The sequence below is a fragment of the Balearica regulorum genome, chromosome 9 (genome assembly GCF_011004875.1).
Source record: "Balearica regulorum gibbericeps isolate bBalReg1 chromosome 9, bBalReg1.pri, whole genome shotgun sequence".
NCBI classification, from domain to species: Eukaryota; Metazoa; Chordata; class Aves; order Gruiformes; family Gruidae; genus Balearica; species Balearica regulorum.
In genome coordinates, this window is record NC_046192.1 from 27,967,066 (window position 1) to 27,992,453 (window position 25,388).

Consider the following 25,388-nt stretch of genomic DNA (forward strand, 5'->3'; position numbering starts at 1 on the left):
AGAAAGAACTATGACACAGTTGCCTGAACCTGATATTTTATCTTTTTTTTTTTTAAATTTGTCTAATTTGTTATTAGTGGATATTATTTTATATCGTTCACATCCCCATAGTATCTAAACACTATACTACAGTCTCTCCTTGGACAAAGTATTTTGGAGTAATATAACAGTGTCTGAAAATTTCTTGCATTTGCTTGCATTTCCCCCTCACCCTGCTATGAGCAGTAGTTCATGAAATGAAACTATTTTCACGGTTCATCAGCTGTGTTTATGAAAGAAGAGCACTTCAGAAGGTGGCTGTAAGGAGCAGCAAGGGAGGAGGCCCTGGAGCACTGAAGTTAGTGTTGTATGCAAGATTAATTGCTTAGCCTCTCAGTGTAAACGGATTTGCTCTGAAAGAAAATTCAAAGACCAAGATGGATGTAACAAGAAAAAAAACGCAAGGCAGGCCTTTGAGAGAATGATTAATAGAGTTGTAGCTTATTAGATTGTCTAATTTACTTTGACACACAGGGGCAGTTACTTCACTGTGAGCTCTTGAGATACTATTCCCCCCCCCCTCTATCCGCTGCATCAGGCTGGCTGCAAGGATTCACCATGTGGGTTTGACGTTAGTTTGAACATACTTCAATGTGTAGTACAGACTGACTCTGAATTAGAAAACCATTGAGTGCTCAACTGTGATGATGAATTTCACTGAATCAGTTTTCTTGTGTAACCGCTAGTTAATGAGCTATGTAACCATGCGGTGTTGGTGTTTCGGGGAGTCAAATAAAATAGTATGTAATGTCAGTCATGCAACAAAACCCAGCAAACCCGGCTTGAAATACTATGTCAACGCACAACAGGCAAGAGAGGTTTGGTGCTGCACTGTTCTTTCGTGAAATTTGGAGCTGCACTGTTCTTTCGTGAACTTTGGAGCTGGTCTTCTTACCGCCTTTGAGTTTGTAACTTTAGTGTGATTCTTCAGCTAACAGTGCTGATACCCTGTGAGTAGTTACAGAATGGCATGGAATTGAGTTTTTAGAAGGAGGAATACTATTTTCAACTTCACAGTATCTTTTCAAAAAGCCCTGTCTCCCATCTCCTGCTCAATTTAAACAGCCTGGTTGGAAAAGATAAAATCATACTTAGAAACCAGTGTCTTGTTGAGAAGTAAGCCAGTTTCTCATCACCTTTTTGCTATTATTTTGCTCTGTTTTATACATTTTCCTTTGAAACACAGTATTGATTTATTAGCTGAACAATTTCAAGTAATGGCATAATTTTCATCTTGCTAGGGTATATAAAGAGTAATTCTAATAGCACTGATGGATTTAAGCCTGTATAAAGGTGCCAGCGTGAAGTCAATTGGACCCATTCATTAGCAGGGCAGCATTATTCATTTCAAAATGCAGTCTATAAATCGATTCTCTTAATTTCTGCAGAAATCCGAGAGCAATTCTTATCTACCTCTGTCACTGATGAAACAGGTAGACTGTGAACAATCAGTGAGGAAGACAGAAGTAATAACACAAAACTTTAATAGGTGATTTGTTAAGTAGCAGATGGTAAAGCAAGAGGCGATGGCCGTAGGTTACAGCTTGGGAGGAAAAGCTCATTCAGCTGTGGGTAGTGCAGCACGGGAAGAGGCTGCCCAGAGGGCTGGGGGAGTCTCCACCCTGGGAAGTTCGCAAGGCTCATCAAAGCAAAGCTCATCTAGAGCTGGTGATGATCCTCTAGTCGGAAACTGGACTGGAGACCTGCAGAGGTCCCATAGCCAACATTTCTAAGGTTCTGTGATTGGCCTATGCTATAAGTGATTACACAGGAGAATTAAAGATGAATGCTCTAAAAAAGGATAATTAATCTGTTGGAGCCTTTTTTTAATTTTTCTTTTACCAGAAGTAGCCAATAACCTTTGTTTGCTCACCACTCTAATCAGATGTTGGAAACTAGACGTGGAATTAAAGCAGCTCCTTTCTAATGTAGGTGTATGACATTCCCAGGACTGGATTAGCAACTAATTTTGGATTGCTGACTGTGCTCTTGCATGAGCATGCAGTATTAAAATAGGCTTTGCTGCTTCCTTCATGTTGATGTCCAAAAATCTTATGTGCACTTGCTGGCTTGCTCCAGAGGTGGGGGATAGTATGCTTTTTTGAAAGAGCTTGCAGGATCTTGCAGTAACAGACTCTCCCAGAAATACGTAAATTATCACCTGTGATAATCTGGGTCCTTGAGCCAGTTTGCATGAAACTCTCTGAAAATTAATTCTAAACTCTGGTCACAATTTACATAAGGAATAGTTGAGGACTGGGCTATTTTGGTCTTTGCACTAAATAACACTGACCACATGTGTATTCATTGTGAATATTCTTTCCTCATTTTAGGGTAAAAAGTTGCCATACAGTCTTGGAGCAGATGCTGAGGAAGGAGAAGTTTCAGATGAGGACAGCGCTGATGAAATTGAAGATGACTGCAAATTAAAGCCCTGCTATGTATGTCCATATACACAGTTCCCAGAACTGTTACATCTCTACGTTTCCTACGTAGAGTTGTTTGATTTCTAAGTCAGGTCCTTAAGCTACAGAAGTTATATAATTCCACATTTGGATATGGAATGGCATTGTTCGGAAATGCACACTTTGGCATTTAAATCATATAAATAACAGATTTAAGTACTTTAGGTACACTAGACTGAAAACATTGATGCCAGCGCTATAAGTGTGCTAGGCTTTTTTCAGATACAAATATGCAGTACTCAAAGCAATGGTGTGATGGAATTGCTACACAATTTGTAGATGAAAGTTATGAAAGGAGACATACAAATGAAAAAAATTTGAGATGTGAAACACTATTATTTTCAATGCTTCTTATTTTTTGACACTGAAGATTGCTTTCAGTTCCCTTCATTTCTTAACTCCTTGTTTTTCTGCTGTTAGCTTTGTGAACACTTTTTTTTGCTAAAAACTGAAACTGGTGTGCAAATGCTAATACACGTTATTTTATGGCTTTTTTTATGGTCAGGAGACAGTCTTGCTTCACCAGTTAAAACTTTTGAACAAAATAAATGCTATCTAGGGAGATGCAGAAAGAATAGATCAAATTCAAATTAACATTCAGCAAGCATAATGTTTACCTCCACTTTTGAATACAGCCCCAGTGAGTTTGCCTTATTGCCACACAAAACACCTACTTGTAGTCTCATTAACTGGTTTTGGTTTACATATTGAGGTTTTAATTTGTTTGTGTTATTTATCCCTGCTACTAGTAATTGAAGGTTTTTCAGAATAGCTTGGGATTTGCTTTACGGGTAACAGAAGTCCCTATTGGAACTGGTTCCAAGGAAGTATATGTTTATACTGGTTCTTCCCCTCCCCTGATACTGCTAAAATGCTAGCATCAGCAATGTCTTTTGGGGGATTCATGTACACCACACAGAAGGGCTGATTTGATTTTTTTTTTCCTTCTTTCCCTTCTTAGATAAACAAACCTCCTTTATGCTACTGGGCAAAATCATGATTAATTCATTTCTTAATTATTTAGAGGTTTGACTGCACTTGGATGTCATTCAACCCCTGTGTTCCACAAGACAGTTTCATGCAGAAGTACAGCCTTGCAGTAAATGCTGGAAGCACAGGCCAAAGCAGCTTGCTCAGTGATTCAGAATGTTATATTTCTGTTAGCATTTAATACAGAATTGGAAATATTTGGTATGAATTAATTTATGGGGAAGCTTGAAGACTCCCAATCCCATAAATCTTTCAAATATGATTGGTTTTAAGTATAGGCACAAACTTCTGCAGGCTTAAGTTGAAGGAAAAAGTATGTATTGAATGAATGTGACTCTCATTATGGGTATAGTAAGATGAGATAAAATTGCTCAACCAGTTCTGAACCCAATGCAATGGCTGATGTGTTGTCACATGCTGTTCAATAGGAGCAGTCTGTGTAATCCACATACGCTTTACTAACGTGGCGTGAGCACTTCTGATGAGATGATGCTTTCTTTAACAGAAAGACCCAAGGCACAATTTGGCAATCCTTAAAGCTAATGCAAAACACAGAGTGTCTCTTGGGGCTAGAAATGGAGCATTTTAGGACAGAACAATGGCTTTCTCCTCCTGTCTCAGGAGAGGTCTCACACCCCACGGACAGAGGAATGCTAGCGGCACACTGCTCTATAGGAGCTGTTTTTATTTTAAGCATTTTTTTATGTAAGAGACTGGTTTGTGTCTGTATAGTCCATATGACTGTTATTAACAGTAATTGATTCCTCTTTCTTACCATTTGGAGCAGGAATCTAATGATGCTTAGGTTGTCTGGCATTTTGGAGGAAGCATGTAAGTGGATTAGCTGAGAATTCGTGCCATCTTCTGAAAGATGAGGTCAGACTTGTGACGGTTTTGAAACAAAGAGCTAACACCAGGACCAGGTTCTGAGGTGATCTACACATTGGACTGTGCTTTGGGGAGGCAGTGTAAGTTGTGTCTAGGGGACAAAAGAGAAAAAGGAAAATGGAAATGGCAGTGAAAGCCTCCAATAGAAAAGGCAAAATCAGACCGGATTATGCAAGAAGCTTTTTCTTGCACAGAGAAAGGAAATGATGGGAGTGCCGTGTTGCCTGAAGCGTGTGTAATGCTCCCTCAGGCTGTCCCTGAAGTAGTGGGCATAATAATCTACTTTAACTGGATTTCTTAATGTCTTTCAGAGTAATGGTGCAACTGAGCACCAGGTGGAATCTTTTATAAGAACAAAATTGGAATCTCTGATAAAAGAATCCCAAATCAGGGACAAAGAAGATCCTGACAGCTTCACTGTGAGAGCCTTGCTAAAGGCAACGCATGAGGGTTTAAATGTTAACCTGAAGCAGGTATGTGGGTTTTTCCCCTTAGCGTGTGCTGCTGAAAATTAGACAATGCAATGTGTATTGCACATTTTTCAGATGAGAAAGCTGATAATTTATGAACAATTTCTAAGAGTTTGTTTTATCCAAAATGAAAACTTGGAACTATTTCAGGAAAATACCTAATGAGAGAATTTGTATGGTCAAATGTGAAGAGTGTGTTGTTTCAATGTGTTCTAATCTGCTTTATTCCTTATGAAAGTTGGAAGCAACTAATTTGGTAAGTACCAATATTGCAAGCAATGTGTCAAGCAGTTTGGTTTGTGTCAAGGTTATTGGGGAGAGATCCTTTTTCTATGGTCTTAGTCCTACCCAGACTGGCTGTGATAACTGAAAGCGTTGTCTGCCTGCAGTGCCGATGGCTGTTTTTACATCACTAACAGGATTGTGCTTTTACTGCCCTAAGCAAGGTTCTGGTTTTTCCATCGAGAGTGGTATGTTTCTTTTCCCTTCTGACCTCAAACTATTTTTGTAAAACAGCTAAATGTATCAGAATTTTGAGTACCTCGGTAAACAGCATCTTGAATCCATCGTTACCATACTTGCACCTCAACCGGATGCAAACCCCAGCTATGTTAAATTAGGGTGAATTGTTCTGTGGGGGATGTGTCTGCTCTGTAACTGGTGTAGTCTTAAAGGTCAAGTACATGTAGCTTTGCTTTCTGCACATCTTCCCGCTCTGTAGGGTTTATGTAGTTCTTATGTCTTTCTCTGAGGCTGGACCTATGAGAGTTCTGCCTGAAGCCAGGCTCGACTACAGAAAACATACTTGGCTTGTGCTGATGCTGTTTCAGATGCTCATGCTGGCCCAAGCTGCATTGTGGTGGAAGCGGCAGTAGGAATGCAAAGGATGGAGCCCTCCGACCCAACAGAGAAGGGTTATTTTCAGGCTACGGCTTTGCAGTGTGAGAGCAGAGTCAGCTTGCCTGTTCCCTTAGGTCTTCATGAGGTCAGAAAAGTGGGATTTCAGAGAGCAAACTCCCCATGTTAGTAAATATGATCAGATATGAGCCATTTCAATAGTATTTTGAGTTAGAATAATTACATTTGGGATGTTCTCTGGTATCTGGAAAAATGATTGGCCCCTAGTTAGCATCTGAGGGGGCAGGGAGTTTTGTTTAAAGAATGCAAATTTCCATAAGGTGTTTGTGTTGGATATGATGCCTGAGATTACCTGTTATTCTGACGTGGCCAGCATACTGACAATACTTCAGTAATGCAACTGCACTATTCAGACATCTGTCAGTTAATAATATAAAGTGGTAGAATTTTCTGATTGATTTATTTTACCTTATTAAGGGACATTTAGAGATCTCTTCCCTTGCTGCAACAGCCCTTTGTGAAGACCAATTGTATATGACTGTTGTTTTCAAGGGCCTTAAAGTAATACAGAGCTGAACAATTAGTAATCAGTTAAAACAATTGGAAAATTAATTTTTATCAACTGTTGACCTAGATGGGAGATAACGAAGTGGTTAAACATTGTGATGGTTTGGTAATTATGTAACTCATTAGCTAGCTTTTGTTTGCTGTTGTAAAGCTCCTTTCTAGTAGTTACTGTGTAATTGATGTACCAGGAAGGGATCTCTTGAGAGATGTTACTAGTTTTTTGATGGTCACATCTCCTTTTCCTTTACTTCATCACTGATGTGCCTTTCATTTTCCTGAAGACTTGCTGCTATTTAAAGAAAAAAAAAAAAGGGCATTCACAATGCAACTATGTACTAGTCTCCAGTAATTATCAGGTGGGGTTTTGTGGGAAGGGAGGAAGGCGACATGTACCGTACTGTCAGTCCATCTGATGCTAGTTTGGATTTGCTGTTGAAACTGTCAACCCTCGCTCTTTGAGGGACACAAGTTCTTTATCTGCTAAGGTTTCCTTCTACATTTTACAGACACTTTCAGCCTGGGCCAGGAACAAATCTTTGAACATAGATACAGAGGTTATTGACTTTCTTGGACCTGAAGAAGCCATCTAGTGCCCTTATCATTATGATAGCCAGAAGTGAATTCCAGCTCAGCACTGAACAGGGGATAACTCGAGTTCATAGGACTTGCTGAAACAGTGGGAGAATATTCTTCTGTACCTTTAGGTCTTGGTTTTGCTCTTTAGAAGATGAAGGGCTGTGCTTTTCTGACAGAAAAAGGCTAGATGCTGCCAGGAATTATCAAACTGATATCTAGAGGCATGATTATAAATGTGAAACTCGGACTTCAGGCTGCCTATGAAAAGTCCACATTTATCTCTTAGGAGAGATTTCCGCCTCCACCCCCCCCCCGGCTATTTTCAAGTACACTTTCAAATGTTGTTGTGTTTTGATGTTGCTTGCCTGGTTTTGCTTTTGCTAGACTTTTTTTCCTATGTTCTCAAGACTGTTGTCTTGAGTGTTAGTGTTATTATTTTTCCTTACTGTTACAGGGTTGCTAAACTATCAAGCATATAACGAAATTAGAAAAGTCCTGTAATGGTATTTTAGATTTCAGTTTGTGTTCACAGATCAGTACGTTGTGTTTGGACTTTAACTCACTTTTTTTCTCATGTGCAATCACTATACTTTTGTAATAGTGAATCAGGGTCGTGAACTTATAAGTTGAAACTTTATTAGATTGAAACCATGTCTTTTAGAGACTGTAGTAGACTCCTTACAGATACTTTTGAAGGTATGTACTCACAGTTTTTATTGCACTCTCTGCACAGAACCTGGACACAAAAGAAGGTGGAAAAAAGTCTCATAGTCGATCATTAATGAGCAACTTTGGTAAACACAAAGTAAGTAAAATGAGAGACTCGGTTTGATGTTCTAGATCTGAGAGCGTTATAGAGACTCTGGGTGTGTTTTATTGCTTGAGACAAGCATGGTATGTATAAGGGCAGTGAGGAAAGACTATGTGATTACACTTGGGATATTTATTGCTGTTCAGAAGAATGTAGCTGCTAGCAGTATGGAGAACCCTTTAAAGATGATTGCACAAACTCAAAACATAATCTTGCCTAAAATCATCTTTGCTAGGGAAGTGGAATTTCTGATTTTCTTTCAGCAGCAAAGGAGCCATGTAGACAAATGCCTTGGTGTATTCTTGTTTTCCAGACCTCTGTCCACACAGCTGACAATGTTTATTTTATTCACGGTCCAGTTTTACCCTGTTTTACACCCTGAGCAGTGCCATGCAGAGCATGCTCCTACTGCCTTTCCACTTGCTTTAAGGGACTGCTGTGACTGAGTACTGGCTCTAGGCTCCTGCTCTGGAAAAATGTGTTCTTTTCTGATCTCATCATGGTTTTGTGTATAGTATTTACATGTTTGTGTAGCTGCTAGGTCAAATTGTCTGCTTCGCTGGGTCTTTGCTGTGGCGGCTCTATTGAACCAAGCAAGAGCTAATATAATTCAAATGAGTGTGAGGTTTCATTTTACAGCTGGACAGATAGCGGCCACCAAAAGGGACCGTGCGCCTAGGTTTCCTCCCGTTCCCATATCCTGACAAATGTGTTCCTGTCATCCGCCTCCCCTATTCCCACACTCCCACGATGCCTTGAGGTTTGGATTTATTGAACGTGTAGCCTCAGTAGGATCTGATTCAACTGAAAGCTTCCTTCCTCCCAGAGTCAATTAGCAAATACCAAGTAAATCAGCAGACAGGCTTGTCGTGAGGGAGGGATGCGGCAGGTCTGCAGCAGAGTCCCTGTGTCAGCAGCGGCTTCCTCTGCCCACAGCCTGCTAGACGCCTGTATTCCTCTTCAGGGCTATCCATGGTGAAAGCTGCGGCCGAGCAGGGAGCACGCTCTGTAATCGATAACCTGAGCAGCAGTTCAGGAAAAACAGCAGTTATGAAATAATACATAGAACTTAATCAGCCACCAGCTCATCTGCCCTGAAGGCAGCTAGGAGCCATCAAAAATTCTCTAAGCAGACAATACCAGGACTCATATTTACACTTCAATTATAAGCTTACATCAGTTTAAAGTGGTCATATTTCTTTCAGCAGCTTTAGCTAAGTGCATGTTACTTACTCGGTATGTGTTGAGATCTGCAAGTACCTGTTGTGCATGATAGTGGACACTTCACACTGTAGTCTGTGCTTGCTGACGGGAAAACAAATCCTGTGGAATGAGATGTCACAGACAAAAATCAGCCACTAAAAGCTCCTGGTTACAAGGGCTCAAAAGTATGTCAATAATTTAATTACTTCAACTAGTTATCCTAATGGATACAGCAGGTTGGAAAGCCCATTTGTTTCATCTCTGCTGAAAAAAAAAAAGAGAGAGTATATATAGCTTTTATTGTATTTTTTTTTTAAAATAATGATTGTATTGTAGACTGAGGCATCAGGGATGTCCAGTAACTTCCTCCTTTACACCTTTCCAGCTAGGGGAATGCCTGGGAAGGATGGTTACTGTTAATATTTTTGCAGGTGTAGAATTATCCACCCAGGGATAGTGACTTGTGATGTTTTCAGCCAGTTCTTGTGCCCAATGTATCCAAGTGTAAACTCTTTAAAAACTGCCAGTGGAGGGACAAAGACAATAAGGCTTGCAGTTCCTGCAAGTTAACTGCAGGAGACGTTCACAGTGAAGACCTTCGGGTTCTAAAACTGAAGCATGCAAATGATTTCCAATATAGTCAACTTTATTTCAGCACTAAACGCAACAAACTAAACTGTGTATATTACTGGTGTATCACAGCAGGAGAAAAGAAATCTGTGCTCAATTAGCATCTAGCTGTATGAGCAAAAGGATAAGGAGCTCTCAGTTATATTGTTAATTACCTCTTGATGAGAAGGGAATTAAAGAAACTCTCACTTGAAGCTATCGTTAGTGTTACAAAAGATGTAATGTTGTTGAAATTGGAAACTGTATTAGATAATAGGTGCTTTTGAGATTTTAATCTTTTTATCATAGCTATTTTCTTTGCTGTATACTGTAATAAATTAGAATAATTTCAACGCTTGCATGTGTGGCTCAAAAGACAGCAAAAAGGTGTTTGAAAATTTTGTCCAGACTGCGTTCTCAACTCCATGAATGAATTTGTTAAAATTTCTAAATTTGGGTGGGGAGGATGGGGGGGGCCATAGGCAGGTGGAAGCAGTGCACTGTACATTAGATTCTACTGTGTGTTGCTGTTTGTTAAATATGATATGATCCATTGGAATATGAGCAGGACCAGTGCCAGTATACTGGAGACAGCGGAGCCATGCTGTCCTCTCACGTCAGGAGGGAGCAGAGGAGAGAAGCTGCAGAATATGCAGTGGCCTGCAATGAACTGGCCAGTTTGCAGAAATAAGTTATCTTCAGGCTTGTATTTGTTAGGCAGCAGATAAACCTGCTCCACGACTGCAGGTTTGGATCCTTGGAGTCAGATGGAGCAAGATCAGGACACAGATGCTTTGTGTGGGCTTTCCTTCTCCATATGTATGGAAACACTTGATGTACCACCCAGGGTTTTCTGCTGCCAAACCCCCAGAGTCGTTCTGTGTCTTTGTTGGACTCTGGTCCTGTGCTGCAGCTCACCCACTCACCTGACATGAATGACAGTAATGTGGATTTGTAGAACCACCCCATAAAGTGCCACAGGTGTGCTTGATTCTTTCCCAACAGAAAGCTGTGAAGGCAACATCCAAATACCATAGTGCATCAGATGATGAAGAAAGTCAGCAAAACTCTTCTGGGAAGGAAACGGGGCAGCTCCACAGGTGAGCTATGAATCACCATAGTTTTACAGCTCAACTAAAGCTGGAGGCATGTTACTACTACCAATATTTATATGTCATTGCCTGAGGGAAGCCTGTTCTTGAGAGCAGGTTGGTTATGACGCTGCTGTTGGGGTATGTTTTGCTGTGACTGCTGTAGCCTGATATTTTGATTGTGTAGATTTTCATAGGTTGCAAATTGCAATTACCCTTAAACTGAAAAGAAGTGTGATAGTAATACTCTTCTAATGGCAAAATGCCAATCTACATTTTGCATGCTCTAAATAGTGCTCAAAGAAAACTGTCTAGGCTAAATAAGGGTACATCACAGCCCAGCCAGCTCTATTACATCTGAGAATGTAAAGAAAAAGCAATCAAAAAAGTGCCATTGAGAATGCATTTGTTGTCACTGAAATGCTCCATTTTCAGATACAGCTCAAAGCTGTCTGCCTTGGTTTTGTTGAGAAGAGCCATGGTGCAGCTATTTCATTACACCTTAAATGAAAAATTTTGTTTGTGTAGTGTGACTATAGAGGTACAAGGGGAACAGTCATCTCGGAGCCCTCCCTAAGGAGGTTTGCCACATGTGGTTCCCTGTTCACAGTTGTTTGTTCCCTTATCGATGAAAAGAACAGAAAGGGAGATTGAAATATTCTTTAAATACTGAAAAAATTCTAATTTGTTTTATATATTAAATATAACGCAGCAGACTGGCTCGTCGAAGAAAAACGGTGAAGCTGTGCCGAGCTCTGTCTGACCTAGTGGTGTACACGAACTCTGTGGCAGCCCAGGACATAGTTGATGACGGTAAGGCTGCTGGCATGAGACTTACACAAGGCTTTCTTACTTTTCCATGTGGAGAGTAAACACGTTTGTGTTCTCAAGATTTACCTTGTTTGTCAAAGACATTTTAAAAGCAGAGTAGTTAGTTACCTGTCCCATTTACTTAAATATGGAGAACAGGTAAAGCACCACCTTTTCCTTGCCTAAGAAATATCCTTTCCCTTGGTTTCTTATGACTTTCATGTTTGAGTAGCAATTTTAAAAATGTTTTTTCAGGAGAACCCTTTCCTGGTTTTACAGCTTTATGGAGTTTGTCATCATCTTCTAACATTATCAATTTTAAGTAGCATTTAGTAACACGACAGACTTGAATTGTGATAAATAGATGTGTTACCTGTTCACAAAGCGTGCAGTTGTTTCACTAAACACGTTAAACACGTCAATTCCTAATTTAATAGAATTTAGTGGGAGAAATTAAGGAGGGTGAAAGCAGTGTGGAGAAACAGTCCAAGAAATCCTACAAGAACATAGTCTTGTAGAATTTCAGTCTTGTTGTTCTGAGCTGAGAGACAGCTCAGATTTTTCCGCAGGTCCACGTGCAGTCAGGCGGTACTGCCGAACCCACCTGATGGCTCGTGGCCCTCTGGAAAGGAGGGCCTGCTCATTGGAACACAGTACTGCAGCTGCCTTTCATCTGGATCTTGTGTTTCCCTGGTCCTGGCTGGAGAGATGGGCGTGGAGGGATGGTGCAGTTAGACCAACTCAACTGCTCCCTCATAGTTGGGCGCTCTTGCCTAGGAAATTCTCCACAGCAATCATTCCTCTGCAGCAGGAAAGGTCCTAGCAATTAGCATAAGCTCTTGCTCGGCTTTCCTTCTAAGTCTGGAAACTTGAGGGTAGAATAAAAGACCCTCTTGGAAGGTGAAACAGGTGCCCTTCAGTGACACAATGTATATAATTTGCATGTCACAAGACAATCTCTTCTAACTTTGAACTAAATCTAATGTTCTCCTTGATTAATATGAGTGCAATTAAGGTCTGAGTTCAGGCTCCTGTCTCCTGGGATTGCTTTGTAACTTGTCTGTTGATTTAACTATACACACAGGATCAACAGGGAACGTGCTATCATTCAGTGAAACAAGAGCCCACCAAGCAGTGCAGCAGAAGGCTGAACAGTTTATGCTTTACAACCAGAAACAGCTTACAAGGGTCTATCCGTCAGCCTATCGGATTGACTCCAGCAATTTCAACCCTTTACCTTACTGGAATGTTGGTTGCCAGTTAGGTAGGTGTTGCATGAATAACTTCCCACTTTTTGTGTATGTGCTAAGTAAATATCTTACACCTGAGTCTTCTCTTTCAACAGTGGCACTAAACTACCAATCTGAGGGACGTGTGATGCAATTAAATGATGCAAAATTTAGGGTAAACGGCAACTGTGGTTATGTCCTCAAACCTCAGCAGATGTGCAAAGGTAATGTCCCACTAGACATTTATTACTGTAAGTGTCAAGCCTTTCAGAAAACGTCTTCATAGCGAAGTTGCCAAGACACAAGAAAGAAAAATAAGAACATATGTAGAATCTTTTGTATTTCCATAAATTCATAAGCTTATCTACTTCAGAATTCATACTTTTTTTTGTTCTCAAAGAACGGTGTCTAACTCTCAGACTGTATGAGTATGAGCATACAATCTCTTGCTGTTATTATAGATATATTTGAGGGCTCCATCTTAATATGTGTTTAATAAAAGGGCATTGTGGGATAGCCAGCTGCATGCAAGAAGAACAAGGTATGCAGTGGCCCAGGACGAAGTATCCAGGACTTGGTCCCGTTCTCAAGGAAGTCAGTGGAATTTTGTTCTCTTTAAAAGAAATTTGTTCAGTCCTCAAAAAGCTGTTAGAACAGGAGCCAGTGGTTTTCAGTGTTATGCAATGACAATCTGTCCATATTTTGGAGACTTGGGATCTGATTGTGCCTCTCTGTCTCTAAGTAATTTTCTTAATGGGGCCATAAGAAGTGGCATTGATTGAAAGGTACTTGAGAAATGGTAGAGGGAGTTTGGGTACGTGAAGCAGGCGCTGCTGCAGAAAGCAGCTTACTCAACCCTAGTTGCTTGTTCTCGTTAACATTTGGGCAGTTGTGCAAGAAATTTGATCAGAGTGCTGATCTGGGTTATAACTATTGGGTTTTTGGTTGGTTTTTTTTTTAAGCTACTAATATACAGAAGAAAGTTTTTTTTTTCAAAGGAGTCTTAATCTTGTAAAACCCTACTATTAGAGGGGTCCTTTCTGTCTTGTAATCATGTAAAAAAGGACTGATCAGCTCAGTAAAGGTTGTAAGAAAGTGGAATGGAATTTTAAAATTCATTAACAGCTGCTCCATGCTCTGTAAATTACTTGCTTATGACTGAATTTTGGCTATATGTATGCATCTTGGGGGGTGATGTTTATTCTGTGTGTTTTTTTTCCTTGCACTTCTTATTCCTTGCCATCTCTTAGGCACATTCAACCCCTACTCTGCTGATCCACTTCCTGCCAGTCCTAAAAAGCAGCTTATTCTGAAAATCATCAGTGGACAGCAGCTACCTAAGCCTCCTGACTCCATGTTAGGAGACAGAGGAGAGGTAAGATACTCCGATACCAACAAATGCTTCCATCAGAGGTCCTGACTCAGAGAAACTTCCTCTTTATTTAAATACACCAATAAATTTCTGATAATGTCAAGCTTTTGGTCACTAAATACTATGTTTTCCTACAGAGTCTGTATCCTACACGTGATGTTTAAGAACTAATTTGTTTTATATTTTGAGGGTGACTTCACTTTTTTTGAAAATTAGTCATAGCTGGCCACAGTTCTTGAGACTACAAACCATACATTAACTTACACTTCATGAAGCCATTTTCCATGGTTGTGCTGCTTGAAAATTCATGTAAATCAAAGGGATTTGAATTCTTATATGAATTTAAATTAACTCTCTGCATGAATTTCCTTAAAAATTGACCTTTACTTGTATCATTGTCTTGCTTTTAAAATACTTTGTTTTTAAAAAATAGATAATAGATCCCTTTGTTGAGGTGGAAATTATTGGGTTACCTGTTGACTGCTGTAAAGATCAAACCAGGGTGGTTGACGACAATGGTAAGATAATCTAGCTGATTTCCTCTTCTTAGAGTGAAATATTAAGTAATTATAAATGACTCGGTATCTGTTATTATTTGCTAAATTGCAAAACTTCTTACCTGATGAAATCAAGTGATTGTATTTTAACAAATTAATTCTGCTTTCTAGACAGAATTTCTGGTGTAGGGAGACAGACAAGCAAGAGGTGAAGGACAAGAACTGTTCAACACGATATCTTTCTCCTGGATTATTCTTGAATCTCCTTTATGCAGAAGTTCCAAATTATTTTGTTGTTATTTATATAAAATGCATATATAACTTCAAATGGAATGAAAACAAATCATGTCCTAGGCAGTTTTACTGTCACCTCACCCTCCAGGGAAGGAGATGAATAACAGAGTGGGATAGCCTGTTGTGGCAGGAGAGATGGCCATCAATTCTCGTAGACAATTGCAAAACCATCAGGAAAAAAGGGAGTAGTTCCTGTTTGTTTTGGTCTATCTTTAGCCTACCATAGTTTTCAAAACAACCGCTTGCCTTGGTATCCCTGCCAGCTACTCAACCAGAACCATTTTTTTGGTAAAAGCAGTCCAAGAGAGACAGATCTCTCACTTTTAATTACTTACAAAATGGAGATTGAGAGCATCTACATCTAGATGAGCAATGAGTATTCATTTGTGTATTTGGTCTGCTTGTTTCTTAAGCCTCTTGCTACGCATCGTGAAAATGGAGGCTAGCTCTTGCTATGGCCTTGTTTCCCACAACTTCTGTTCTGTTTGTTTTACAGGGTTTAATCCTGTTTGGGAGGAAACACTCACTTTTACTATCCACATGCCTGAAGTAGCTTTAGTGAGATTTCTTGTGTGGGACCATGACCCTATTGGGCGAGACTTCGTTGGACAAAGAACTCTGGCCTTTAGCAGTCTTGTGCCTGGTTAGTCCCACTTGTTTTCCTTGACTTGGAGATCTAACTGAAGAACAAAGACCTTTGAACTTCAAGTTGAAGATGAGGTTATCGACATAAAATTTATGCCTGTATCTCTGAGTCTTCATGTATGAGCTTGGACAGTTCTCTTGGTATTTTACAGTGGTATATTCACCATTACTTGAAGGAGTTGGGTTGTCTGTGCTTTTGGAAATTACTACTGGTGTCTTATTTATAACTTAGAGGCAATTTGTGCTGGGGGGCTTGGAAAACCTGTGAGAATGTAAGATAAGCTTTAGTAAAGGCATAAGGTGGCTTACTGCACGTATTTCACTTTTATAGACAGTGATTGCCAGTGGTGCATAAAATGCAAACTGTTGATTATTTGTGGTGCAATATTTTTGTTTTACTAGGTTATCGTCATGTGTATTTAGAAGGCCTGATGGAAGCATCCATATTTGTTCATATAACCATTAATGAAATCTATGGAAAAGTAGGTATATCTGGAAACTTCTATTTGCTAAGACTTTGTTTTAATTCTTCTGATAAAAATGGATTTAAATGTACCATAGAACCTCACAGAATTTGTGTGGTTTCTAAATGATTCCTAAAGCTTAGGTTTGTGGCATTTTGCTTTTCTGCAAGATTGCCCAGGAAAGCTCAGTGGAACCCAGATAGAAAATAACATAGACAAGGCCTAGGGGCTGAGATTGGGTATAGTTCAGATCCTCACTTAACCTAGCTACCTTTATCCTCACTGATTGATCTAACGATGGCTCTTTAAACCACTTAGATATCTGTCTCACTCTTGGCATCCTTGTCCCAGCACAGGGACAATGTAATCATTTGCTCTTGCTTCTGCAAGCGTTCCTCCTGCCAGGGAGGTCAGCGGCGAGGCGGTGGAGGGAACAGCACTGACCATGCCCAACTCATGTCGTGTTCTCTGCACAGAGACAAGGTTTTAGTATTCGAGGTAGACTTCATTGCTCCTCTATCAGTGTAAAAAGAAAAGCAGTAGTAAACAGCTTGGAATGCATCTGCAATACATACCTGGATCTGTACGCATCTGGGTACATGTGTGAAATCGCATACAGTTTTGGTGGTAGTCTGTAGGGGAGCCTGTTTGGCTGTTGCTCTTGGCTCATGTGCTGTTCAAAGAATGGTCAATAAAAATAGTAAAGAGTTGCTTCATAGGGAAGACAAATGATGTAAAAGAAGGGTGGGGGGCAAATAAGACCCATTGATCTCTATATCATTTAGTCTATTCATGCTTGCCTTAACGATGTGCTATACTACTGTTTCTAAGGTAAACAAAGGCTGAATGGTCCTTTGTATCCTTACAAGTGAGAATATCTGGTCATGTTTCTGAGAGACTGACGTTAGACTAATAAATAGTTTTAAATTGTTTGCTGTAGAGGGGTTATATTTACAGCTGATGTACTATTACCTTATTTGTTTGTATCACAGTCTTGAAAACATTAGCCAAATGTATTTGCATTTTTTTGCCTTTCAGTGGAGCCCTTTAATCCTCAATCCCAGTTACACAATATTGCACTTTCTAGGAGCCACAAAGGTAGACTTCATTAGCATGCACTTTGCACTTGCTGGGCACAGATTTCTTGAATGGTTCCTAATCGCATGATCTGCAGCTACCAAACTTTACATCATTCTTCATTTAGACTCTGAAACATTTGCCTATTGCTTTGATGAAGCCCATGCATAAAAATCCAAGTTAATGTGTAGCCTGTCACTGCAGTATACTTCTTACAGTCTTGTCATCTCTGATTAGGAGATTTTGAGCAAACCTCTCTTGTAATTGTGGCAGGCTGCCATCCTAATGAGGAGAAATACAGACATGCATGAATTCATGGAGACCTATGCTGATAGTTCCTTGGTCAGAGTAGATGTGAATTGCTTGGTGTGAATTTTTGCTTTGCTGCGTTTTTAACTTTGTCTTCATCTTCATAAATACTCTGAAAGCAGCCCTTTTCATTGTACTCATTATATAATAGCTGAACTCACTCGAAACTGTGGTTATTCTTGTCCTTTCAGAATAAGCAGCTGATAGGACTCAGAGGGTTGTTTAACAAGAACCCTAAGCACAATTCTGCTGAAACCAGCGGGCACTATGTACGGAAGCGATCTATTGGCGATCGAATTCTCCGGCGCACAGCCAGTGCACCAGCCAAAGGTAGAAAGAAAAGTAAGATGGGTTTTCTGGAAACTACTGAAATTAAAGACAGTGCATCTGAACCAATAGACTTGAAAGACAAAGAAGGAGTTGTACGGCGTGCAAGCCGGAGTTTGCAAGCACGTCCTGCTTCTATGCCCGTGGACAAATATCTTCTCGTAGGACTGCCATGCCCAGAAGATGAAACTGCCCAGGATGCCAAAGGAAAAGAAAACGCATCTGGTAAGATGCTTCCAAAATTACTTTTGATGTAGTAAGTTGAAATAGCATATCAAGAGGCTTAGTTCTGCAGTCCCTATGCAAGTAGTTTTAGGCAACTCAGGAGTTACTGGGCAAAATTACATACGCTTAAGATTGTAGTATTTTAACAGCTCCTTTAACTCTTTGATAAGTGACACCCTGGAAAGCTGTCTATTCTCCAAACTAGGCAAATGAATTACAATAATTTCTGGGAGTGCACTTGAAAGGACACTTCCCAAATTTCTTTTTGTAATTTAAGAACCAACCTTCAATTACTCTTCATTAATTTTTGGTTTGCTGCTGTCCGTTTACTTTTGAAAACAGAGCTGCTGGCGTGGTGGGCATTCTCTCTCCATTTTCAAGGAGGAACAGCATGCAGCATATGGTTTTGGGAATAGTGTGTGTAAAGACTAATGCAGACTTTCAAATAGATGTAAAAGGGGTAAAAGTAGGTCAAACTTTGTATCCATCAGTCTTGATATTTTCCTCCTAAATTAATAAAATTAAGTAACCTATGGAAAAGCATGTGTTAGGATAAAATCTTGGTCTTATATTATTGATACACAATACAATTTAATTCTTAAAATATTTATGTAAGCATCTTCAGCAATAATGGTCCCAGTTTTGAAATCCATTTATTCCCATGACTACAGGAAAGTTAGTGTGTTTGACCTGCTGATTTACTGGAATATGTAAATAAGTCTAGGAGGCTTTGAATACAATGGCTGTAATTTATTAGACCTGCTGTCTCGACCCCAAGCTTGTCCCTAGTCCAGGGCATCTATACTGCTTTTTGGGGCTGGTTTTCATTTGTTTGGGAAGAGCATGTGCTGTGCACCCATGAGACTGCAGGGCTAGCCAGATCCTCAGCTTTTGGTCAGTTCTGACAGCGCAGTGTTGCTGCAGTCAGTCCCGCAGGGCTTTTCCTCAGCTGGCGCAGGTCAGCCAGAAGCACCGTCTGTCTTCCTTGGTAAGATGCAGAGAGCACACCAAGGACCAATCTTGGCCAGGGGGGTGACACAAATGCTGCTCTGCTAGCAATATTTTCAGCTACAGAGCAGCAGCTTCCAGCAACCACAGGAGCCACCCTAAAATAGGAGAACTACCAGGCACAGATGAGAACCTGTTGTTGAGCCACCTTTGTTCTATTTGCCCATATTAGTGGCTTTGAAAAAACAGATAATCTGGACATCGCCTTGTAAAAGAAGTTACTGAGGAGAAACAGCAAGCGAAATAAAACTAAACTATTTTTTCCTACCACCCTGAGAAGAAACTTTAGACAGGAAAAAAGCTATTCCTAGTAAAGGAAGTAAACCCTGAAATGCTGTATTTTAAATTGAAACATTCTCTAGATAAGCCTGTGAAGACGATACAGCTCAACTGTTGTTCGCAACAGATGTAATTGTTTCTTAGCTATTTCTTTCTAAAGATGCTACAGATACTGACACAAAATTCTATTAGAAGAAACTTCCACACTTTTTGAAGGTCACAGGTATGCGCTTATAGCAAAATAACCTTTGCAGAAAACACAGGCCCTGGTGAGATGACCTAAAAAGCTGTCACAGGGAATGAATCCTGCCCCTTCTAACTATGAGAGAACTAGATCTTGCCCGTTGGAGCCTCTGTAAGGCTTGCTCTGTAACCCCTATGGAGGAGGACTGGCCACCTTAGGCGTAAAGAAGTGAGATATGAAGAAGACAAAATTCCAGATGGAGTCCTCTCCTGTCCCCAAGGGACCTTTTTCCTTCTCCGTGCTGCAGGGCCATCCGTGCCTTGGCGGACATAGAGAAAAACAACCTGGGCCCCTTTTTTTTGGTGTGGCAGCACTTACCTTGAATCATGGTAAGAAAGGTACAACGCAGCCTCGTGGACATACAGGAATAGGCTTGGCTATTCTCAGAAAGTTCAGCCCAAATATTTCAGAATGGGAGGTGGCTTCACCATCCAGGGGGTACTAGTCAGATGAAGTGTTCCTTATTGCAGGATGCTGTGAAGAGTGGAAAGGACTGGTTGTCCAGCAGATCTTTCTTGCTAAAATACTATGGCTAAACTCTACTTCTCAATTGAAATTACACCAAGTGGATGGTGTGCTATCCATTTTCTCCCATGTTCTTTATAGAAAAAAAAATAAATCTACAAATCAAAGAAATGTACGTCTCTTCCATCCTTACCTAGAAGCGCTGGAAAGCTTGGGGAACTTTTCAGATTTTGGACATCAGCCTTTAAATGTTAAGTTCATTAAAAATAGCTCTTACTCTACCGGGGCAGGAGGTTCAGTCGCTGTTAGGGAATGATCAGGACTTCTCTTGTTTCTCCCTAGGGTACCTGATTTCTAGCAAATGTTAGAAACAGTATACATTATGGTAAACTTAATGCTATAGTCCTTGCTTAATTAAAAGCTCTAAAGGACTGAGTCATAGAGCTTGGATTTGGCATATAAAGACAAGTAAGAAGATTTGGTGGAGAAAATCTCTAGTGCATATTTTCCATGGAATTCAAAATCTTGCTGTCGTGAATGCAGTATGCTGGTAGAAGATCAAAAATGAAATCCTTAAACTGTATCACTTTACAATAACTACATGTAAAATGCACTCTGGAGTCCCTCTACTTGCTGCTTTTTACTCAGCTCTTTTAAGCATGCATCTTGTTTCAACATACTATGTTTTTTTAACAGAGCTGTTTTGTTCTGTCTTTATTGCCATGCTTCTTTGTAGTACAAATCTGAATAGGAACACAGCTGAAGGTAATACCATGTGCAAGCTATGATATGGTACCTCATTAACATTATTTGCAACAAATATTACATCACGTGCTTGATGTAATAGACATTCAAAGGAAGTTTCAATGAAGTGCCTGCAGTTGTATTTTTCCATTTATTCATATCACTCAGATAATTTGTACTAAACCTGCACAACCCCATAATTAAGTTCTGTCACAACTGTACCTAATTTTGCGTTCTCCATTTGTCTGTCTAAGGACAAAATATTTGTCAATAAACAGAACACAATATTGTATGCAACTAATATGTTTCTTATTTAATTTAGCCAACAGTGATGACAATACAAATGAGAAGGAAACAAACTTGAAAGAATCTGGTTCTCCATGTTCTGTGAAAACAGCAAATACTTCAAATCTGACATCTCAGTTTAAGAAGGAGGATGACCAGGAGACTACAGTTGACTCGTTAGTGCCACCTCTACAGGAGCAACATGAAAATTTAGTTTTTGCAAGTGGTGTAGCTGAAACAAATCGCCTCGTAGGCTATCAGGAAAATAATCTTTCTGATGAAACTGTACCTCTAATGCGTGACTCTGATTTTGGACTTTCTGCAGAAAAAACACATGACAAAAACTGTGCAGACAATAAAAAGGAAGATGACACAAAAGGGTCTAAGGAGGAGAAAAGAACTCTTGTGGGGACTTCCCTTTCTCAAAAAGTAGGGATGGAAAATCATAAATATGACATCATCAAGAAAAGCACTGCAGCACCTCTTTCTTTGACAGATATATCTTCTGCCATTTGCTCTGATGTTCCTGATTTGCACTCCACTTCAACCACACAAGACAGTGACATTTCTCGCCTTATAGATGAAGTTTCTTTAGCAAATGAGAGCGAGTTGGATAGCGCTGTCTCAGCTCTGATCGGACAGTTTGAGGTCACAGATGACCAAACTAATCTTACTGTGGTCTCAAGCCTCCATGGCACCAGTAGCCAGACCGTCAGTGTGATGGCTACACACCCACACGTGCTTACTGTGGATCTTAACAGTCCCTGTAAGCGCACCTTTACTACCACAAAATCCATCAAATCCCCTTTATTCTCAACTCCAGATACTACCGCGTTCTCCAGCCCTGAGACTACAGAGTATTCTGTGTACACAATTATCCATGAGGCAACTCTTACACCAACTTCTGACCGTAAGACCCACAGTGAATTAGTTTGCAAGAACAAGTTAAACAGTATAGAAAACAACTTGCCTAGCTGTCCTTGTCCTTCACCTCTCTCTTTGCTAAATGCAAATCCCAAAAGAAAATGTGGAACACACTGGGAAGCCCCCGAATCTGCTAGTTCTTTTGCTTCCAATAGCCTCATCTTTGAGGATGAGGAGACACTTGTTGACCCTCCCACTGGTGAAAATTCAGAAAGCAGCAGTCTCATAGAAGTAGATGAGGATCCTCAAGATCTCTTGGTAACTGCATCCGAGTACAAAAGGGAAGACATGAGCCAGTTGGCTTCCCCTTTGAAACTGAGGCAAAGGCAGGATTCTGGGCATGGTGGTGAGAGGACCTCTGGGAACGGCGTGACTGAGCTCCGTGCTGCTGCCCTGGACTGCTCGGATAACTTCGGGGCTGCAGGGACTCAGCTCCCTTTTCCAATGTGTGAAAGTGTTGGCTTTTTATATCATCATCATTCAGATAAGCAGAACATAATGTGTACCTCTGAGAGATCCCAGCTCAACATACACTCACCGGTGCTCAAAAACGCTTTGCCTTTCCCACCTCCTTCAGCCATCAAGCAGGCTAGCCCTTGCAAATCCAAAAGTCTCGGTGACTTGACATCAGAGGATATTTCCTGCAATTTTGAAAGTAAGTATCAATACATAAGTAGAAGCTTTATCTCATCGGGCATGAGAGACAAGAAACTTGCTGCTATGAAGAATATGACACTGCATTCGACAGACGCTCTGACAGAACAGCTGAGGAAGCTGGTGTCCCTGGACCAGGAGGACAGCCATCAAACACTGTACTCCAGGCAGATCGATGAAGACTGCCCAAAGACGCTGGTCAGAAAACTCTCATCCAGAAGCCAGAGCAGAGTGCGGAATATAGCCAGCCGTGCCAAGGAGAGGCAGGAGGCTGCCAGCAAGCAAAAATCTTCTAACACAAGTAGCATAGCGGGCGTCGTCCTTCGGAACAAGCCTTCAGCATCTCCTCATGTTATCAACAGGCATTCAACGGGCTCGTACATAGCCAGGTACCTGAATGGCTTCCCTGGGGAGGACGTGGAGGGCCGAGGAATACCAGAGGGCGCGTGTGCCGCTTTGCACTACGGCTGTGGTGACCAGTTGTATACACATAATTCTGTTCTGCAGCTGGAACCCGATAGTGATGATAAGCCTGAAATTTATTTCCTGCTGAGACTGTAGATTGTATAAATGTACATCTTCAATGTTTACAAACTATTTCATTGAAATGAAGGATTTTTAGCAAGAAATACTGTTTTGAGGGTTTAAATTATTTAGAAATGCAATTTCATGCTAGTGATTCAGTCATCATTTAACGTGCCCTTTCCTGTCAAAGCTTATGTAAATAGAAACCATGTTCCATCCTTATGTATGTATTACTTTGATTTAGAAATGATAAAGTGAAGTAGTCTGGGGACTATTTGCATGCAGTGAGCATTTGTAGCATTTTGTATTTGTAATGCATGTCATTTTTAAGTCAAGCACATCTGTGCTCAAAAACCTAACATTGCAATGAATACAGTAGTATTCTCTTTTCCTGATGTTCTGTCCTGCTGTTTGGAAAAATGTTTTTAGTGATCACTTTTGGCCTTTCGTGCAAATTCTACTGACCACAGTGCTTTTTGTTATTGGTAATGTCCTTGGGGTTAGACTCCTGAACTAGGACTCATTCTAGCCAACAAGCACCAGTTTTCTCTGACTTGTAATTGTTAATATTAATTTTACATGTTTCCATGTATGAACTATGATTCTACAGCAAACAATTTGTAGAATTAGCGTTAGTCCAAATTTGTGAGTAATGTGTAGATTTGTCTTCTGCCCGCTCTATGAAGTGTAATAACAGTCGTCTTCCTTTTTGGTCACCATGTCGAGTGCTCTTTTCAGGATGGAGTGGAATGTGGGAGTAATTCTGCATTTATGAATGGAAAACACTTAATTTCTGCTTATTTTGTTATGTATTTTTGTTATTGGCTCTGTGTGTAGCTTCAGTACAGTAACAGATCTGTTTTCTGTATATTTGTAATTTTATTGCTAAATTGTTGACAGTCAGTGGAATATTTAAAGCTGGCATGGTAGAGTAACTATTTTCACTGTCCATTTTCATCTTTTTCTATGAATGCTGAAAGTGAATTGAGTGAGTAATCTCAAACACCTGAAGCTTCCCTGTAGGGAACAACATAGCTTTATTTTGGTTTTAAGATATTCTTTGCCTTCGCTGTAAGTTTTTTCTTATATGTAAAAGACGTACCTTATACCTCTTTCTTTTGTAATGCAGAGTACTATTATTCTTGAAAACATCATTAAAATAGATTTTTAAGCACTTGGTTACATGTTTACTGAAACTGTAGCAAATACAATTGTGCTTAAACTAGCAGTAGTTAGTGATTGCAGACATCTGTCTTGTCATGAGCTTGCAGTAAGGTTTCAGAAAGGGAAAAAGTTCCATCACTTCACATGATGGTAACAGTGAGAAATCGGCAGCTGAGCTCTTTCTCTTTTCTGGGCAGGAGGACATGTTTATTGAGTATATCTAACTGCCTGCATGTTCCCATTTTGTTCCGTTAAGGGTCTAACAGATGCAACTGGCTGTTGTTTTGGTCACTTGGGAGAGAACAGCATATTTTCTAAATAAAAAGCCTTTTTCCGTGGAGGAACAGAACCAGATACCGTGTTAGTCCCTTAAGCTTTGGACCTGAATTTCTATCTCAGTATTTGTGATCCAATTTGGAAGGTGTGATTGAAGCCATATCTAACTGCAGGGAAGTTCAGAAGCTCTGTGCCTTGCAGTGTTGGATACTTTCTGAGAGAGATGGTTTCAACTTTTGACTTGCCTGTAGCTTGTCTGCTGTGGCAGTTTAGAGACTCTTTCCAAGTGAAGGAGTGGATGTGTGCGGGCTGTGATCTGCTCTGCTGAATGCTGTGCGCCACAGATGCTCACACACCATATCCAGATACGTTTAGTTGCATTTGTAGAACCTATGCATTCTTTAGAAATAACTGCCATTAAAAGTGCCTTGTAATTAAGCAAATAATGTGATCTCCATTGCAAGAGACAAACCTAAACTTGACTTGAAGGTTGTTTCTAGTTTTAATTGGAATTAATTTACAAAAATTGTATAGTGTGTGCAGGAGGTCAGAATAGATTATTATAGGTCTCTCTCATGACTTAATCTCTTTTACTTTCCTCTTAAAATTGGAAGATAATTCAGATGGGGACAGTTCTTTGTGTGAAAGTGAAATCTGAACAGTGAAATAGGGCAGGATTTCTGTAGTGTAGACTCAAGCCAAAGGAAGATCTGGCTCAGTAGTTTTTCATGTCTCACTGGGCTTAGTGTTGTTTTTTTTCTGTCTCACTGAGATTCAAATTATATTTTGTTTGCACAAGTTTCTTTTTGGTGGTGTAGCATTGGGTGTGCCAAAACCTTCAAACTTCTCAGTGTTGGAATACTCTGAGCCTTGAAGAACTAGAGTCAGAGTAGTCAAGATGTTCAAAGGTCTTGTGATCTAGCACGGGTGGGAAGGCAAAGAGTACTTATGTCAACTAATTTCTGTTCTTGAGTAATCTATAGGGCAGTTTGTGGGCCTGGACG

General features: G+C 40.2%; 1 protein-coding gene across 3 annotated transcripts in view; it reads left to right on the top strand.

Moving 5' to 3' along the window:
* Positions 1 to 24,112, top strand: part of PLCH1 (phospholipase C eta 1) — a 79,763-nt gene extending 55,651 nt beyond the window's left edge. For 2 of the 3 annotated variants that reach the window (XM_075761710.1, XM_075761712.1), the window contains 13 exons: positions 2,373 to 2,480; positions 4,694 to 4,855; positions 7,587 to 7,658; positions 10,482 to 10,576; positions 11,280 to 11,380; positions 12,462 to 12,641; positions 12,723 to 12,830; positions 13,857 to 13,981; positions 14,412 to 14,496; positions 15,266 to 15,412; positions 15,817 to 15,896; positions 17,456 to 17,816; positions 20,879 to 24,112. In XM_075761710.1, the coding sequence (XP_075617825.1) occupies positions 2,373 to 2,480; positions 4,694 to 4,855; positions 7,587 to 7,658; positions 10,482 to 10,576; positions 11,280 to 11,380; positions 12,462 to 12,641; positions 12,723 to 12,830; positions 13,857 to 13,981; positions 14,412 to 14,496; positions 15,266 to 15,412; positions 15,817 to 15,896; positions 17,456 to 17,816; positions 20,879 to 22,980 (3,726 nt within the window). In that variant the 3' untranslated portion in view covers positions 22,981 to 24,112. The remainder of the gene's footprint in view (positions 1 to 2,372; positions 2,481 to 4,693; positions 4,856 to 7,586; positions 7,659 to 10,481; positions 10,577 to 11,279; positions 11,381 to 12,461; positions 12,642 to 12,722; positions 12,831 to 13,856; positions 13,982 to 14,411; positions 14,497 to 15,265; positions 15,413 to 15,816; positions 15,897 to 17,455; positions 17,817 to 20,878) is intronic. The other variant, XM_075761711.1, reaches the window with a different exon arrangement.
* The last annotated feature ends 1,276 nt before the right edge of the window (positions 24,113 to 25,388 follow it).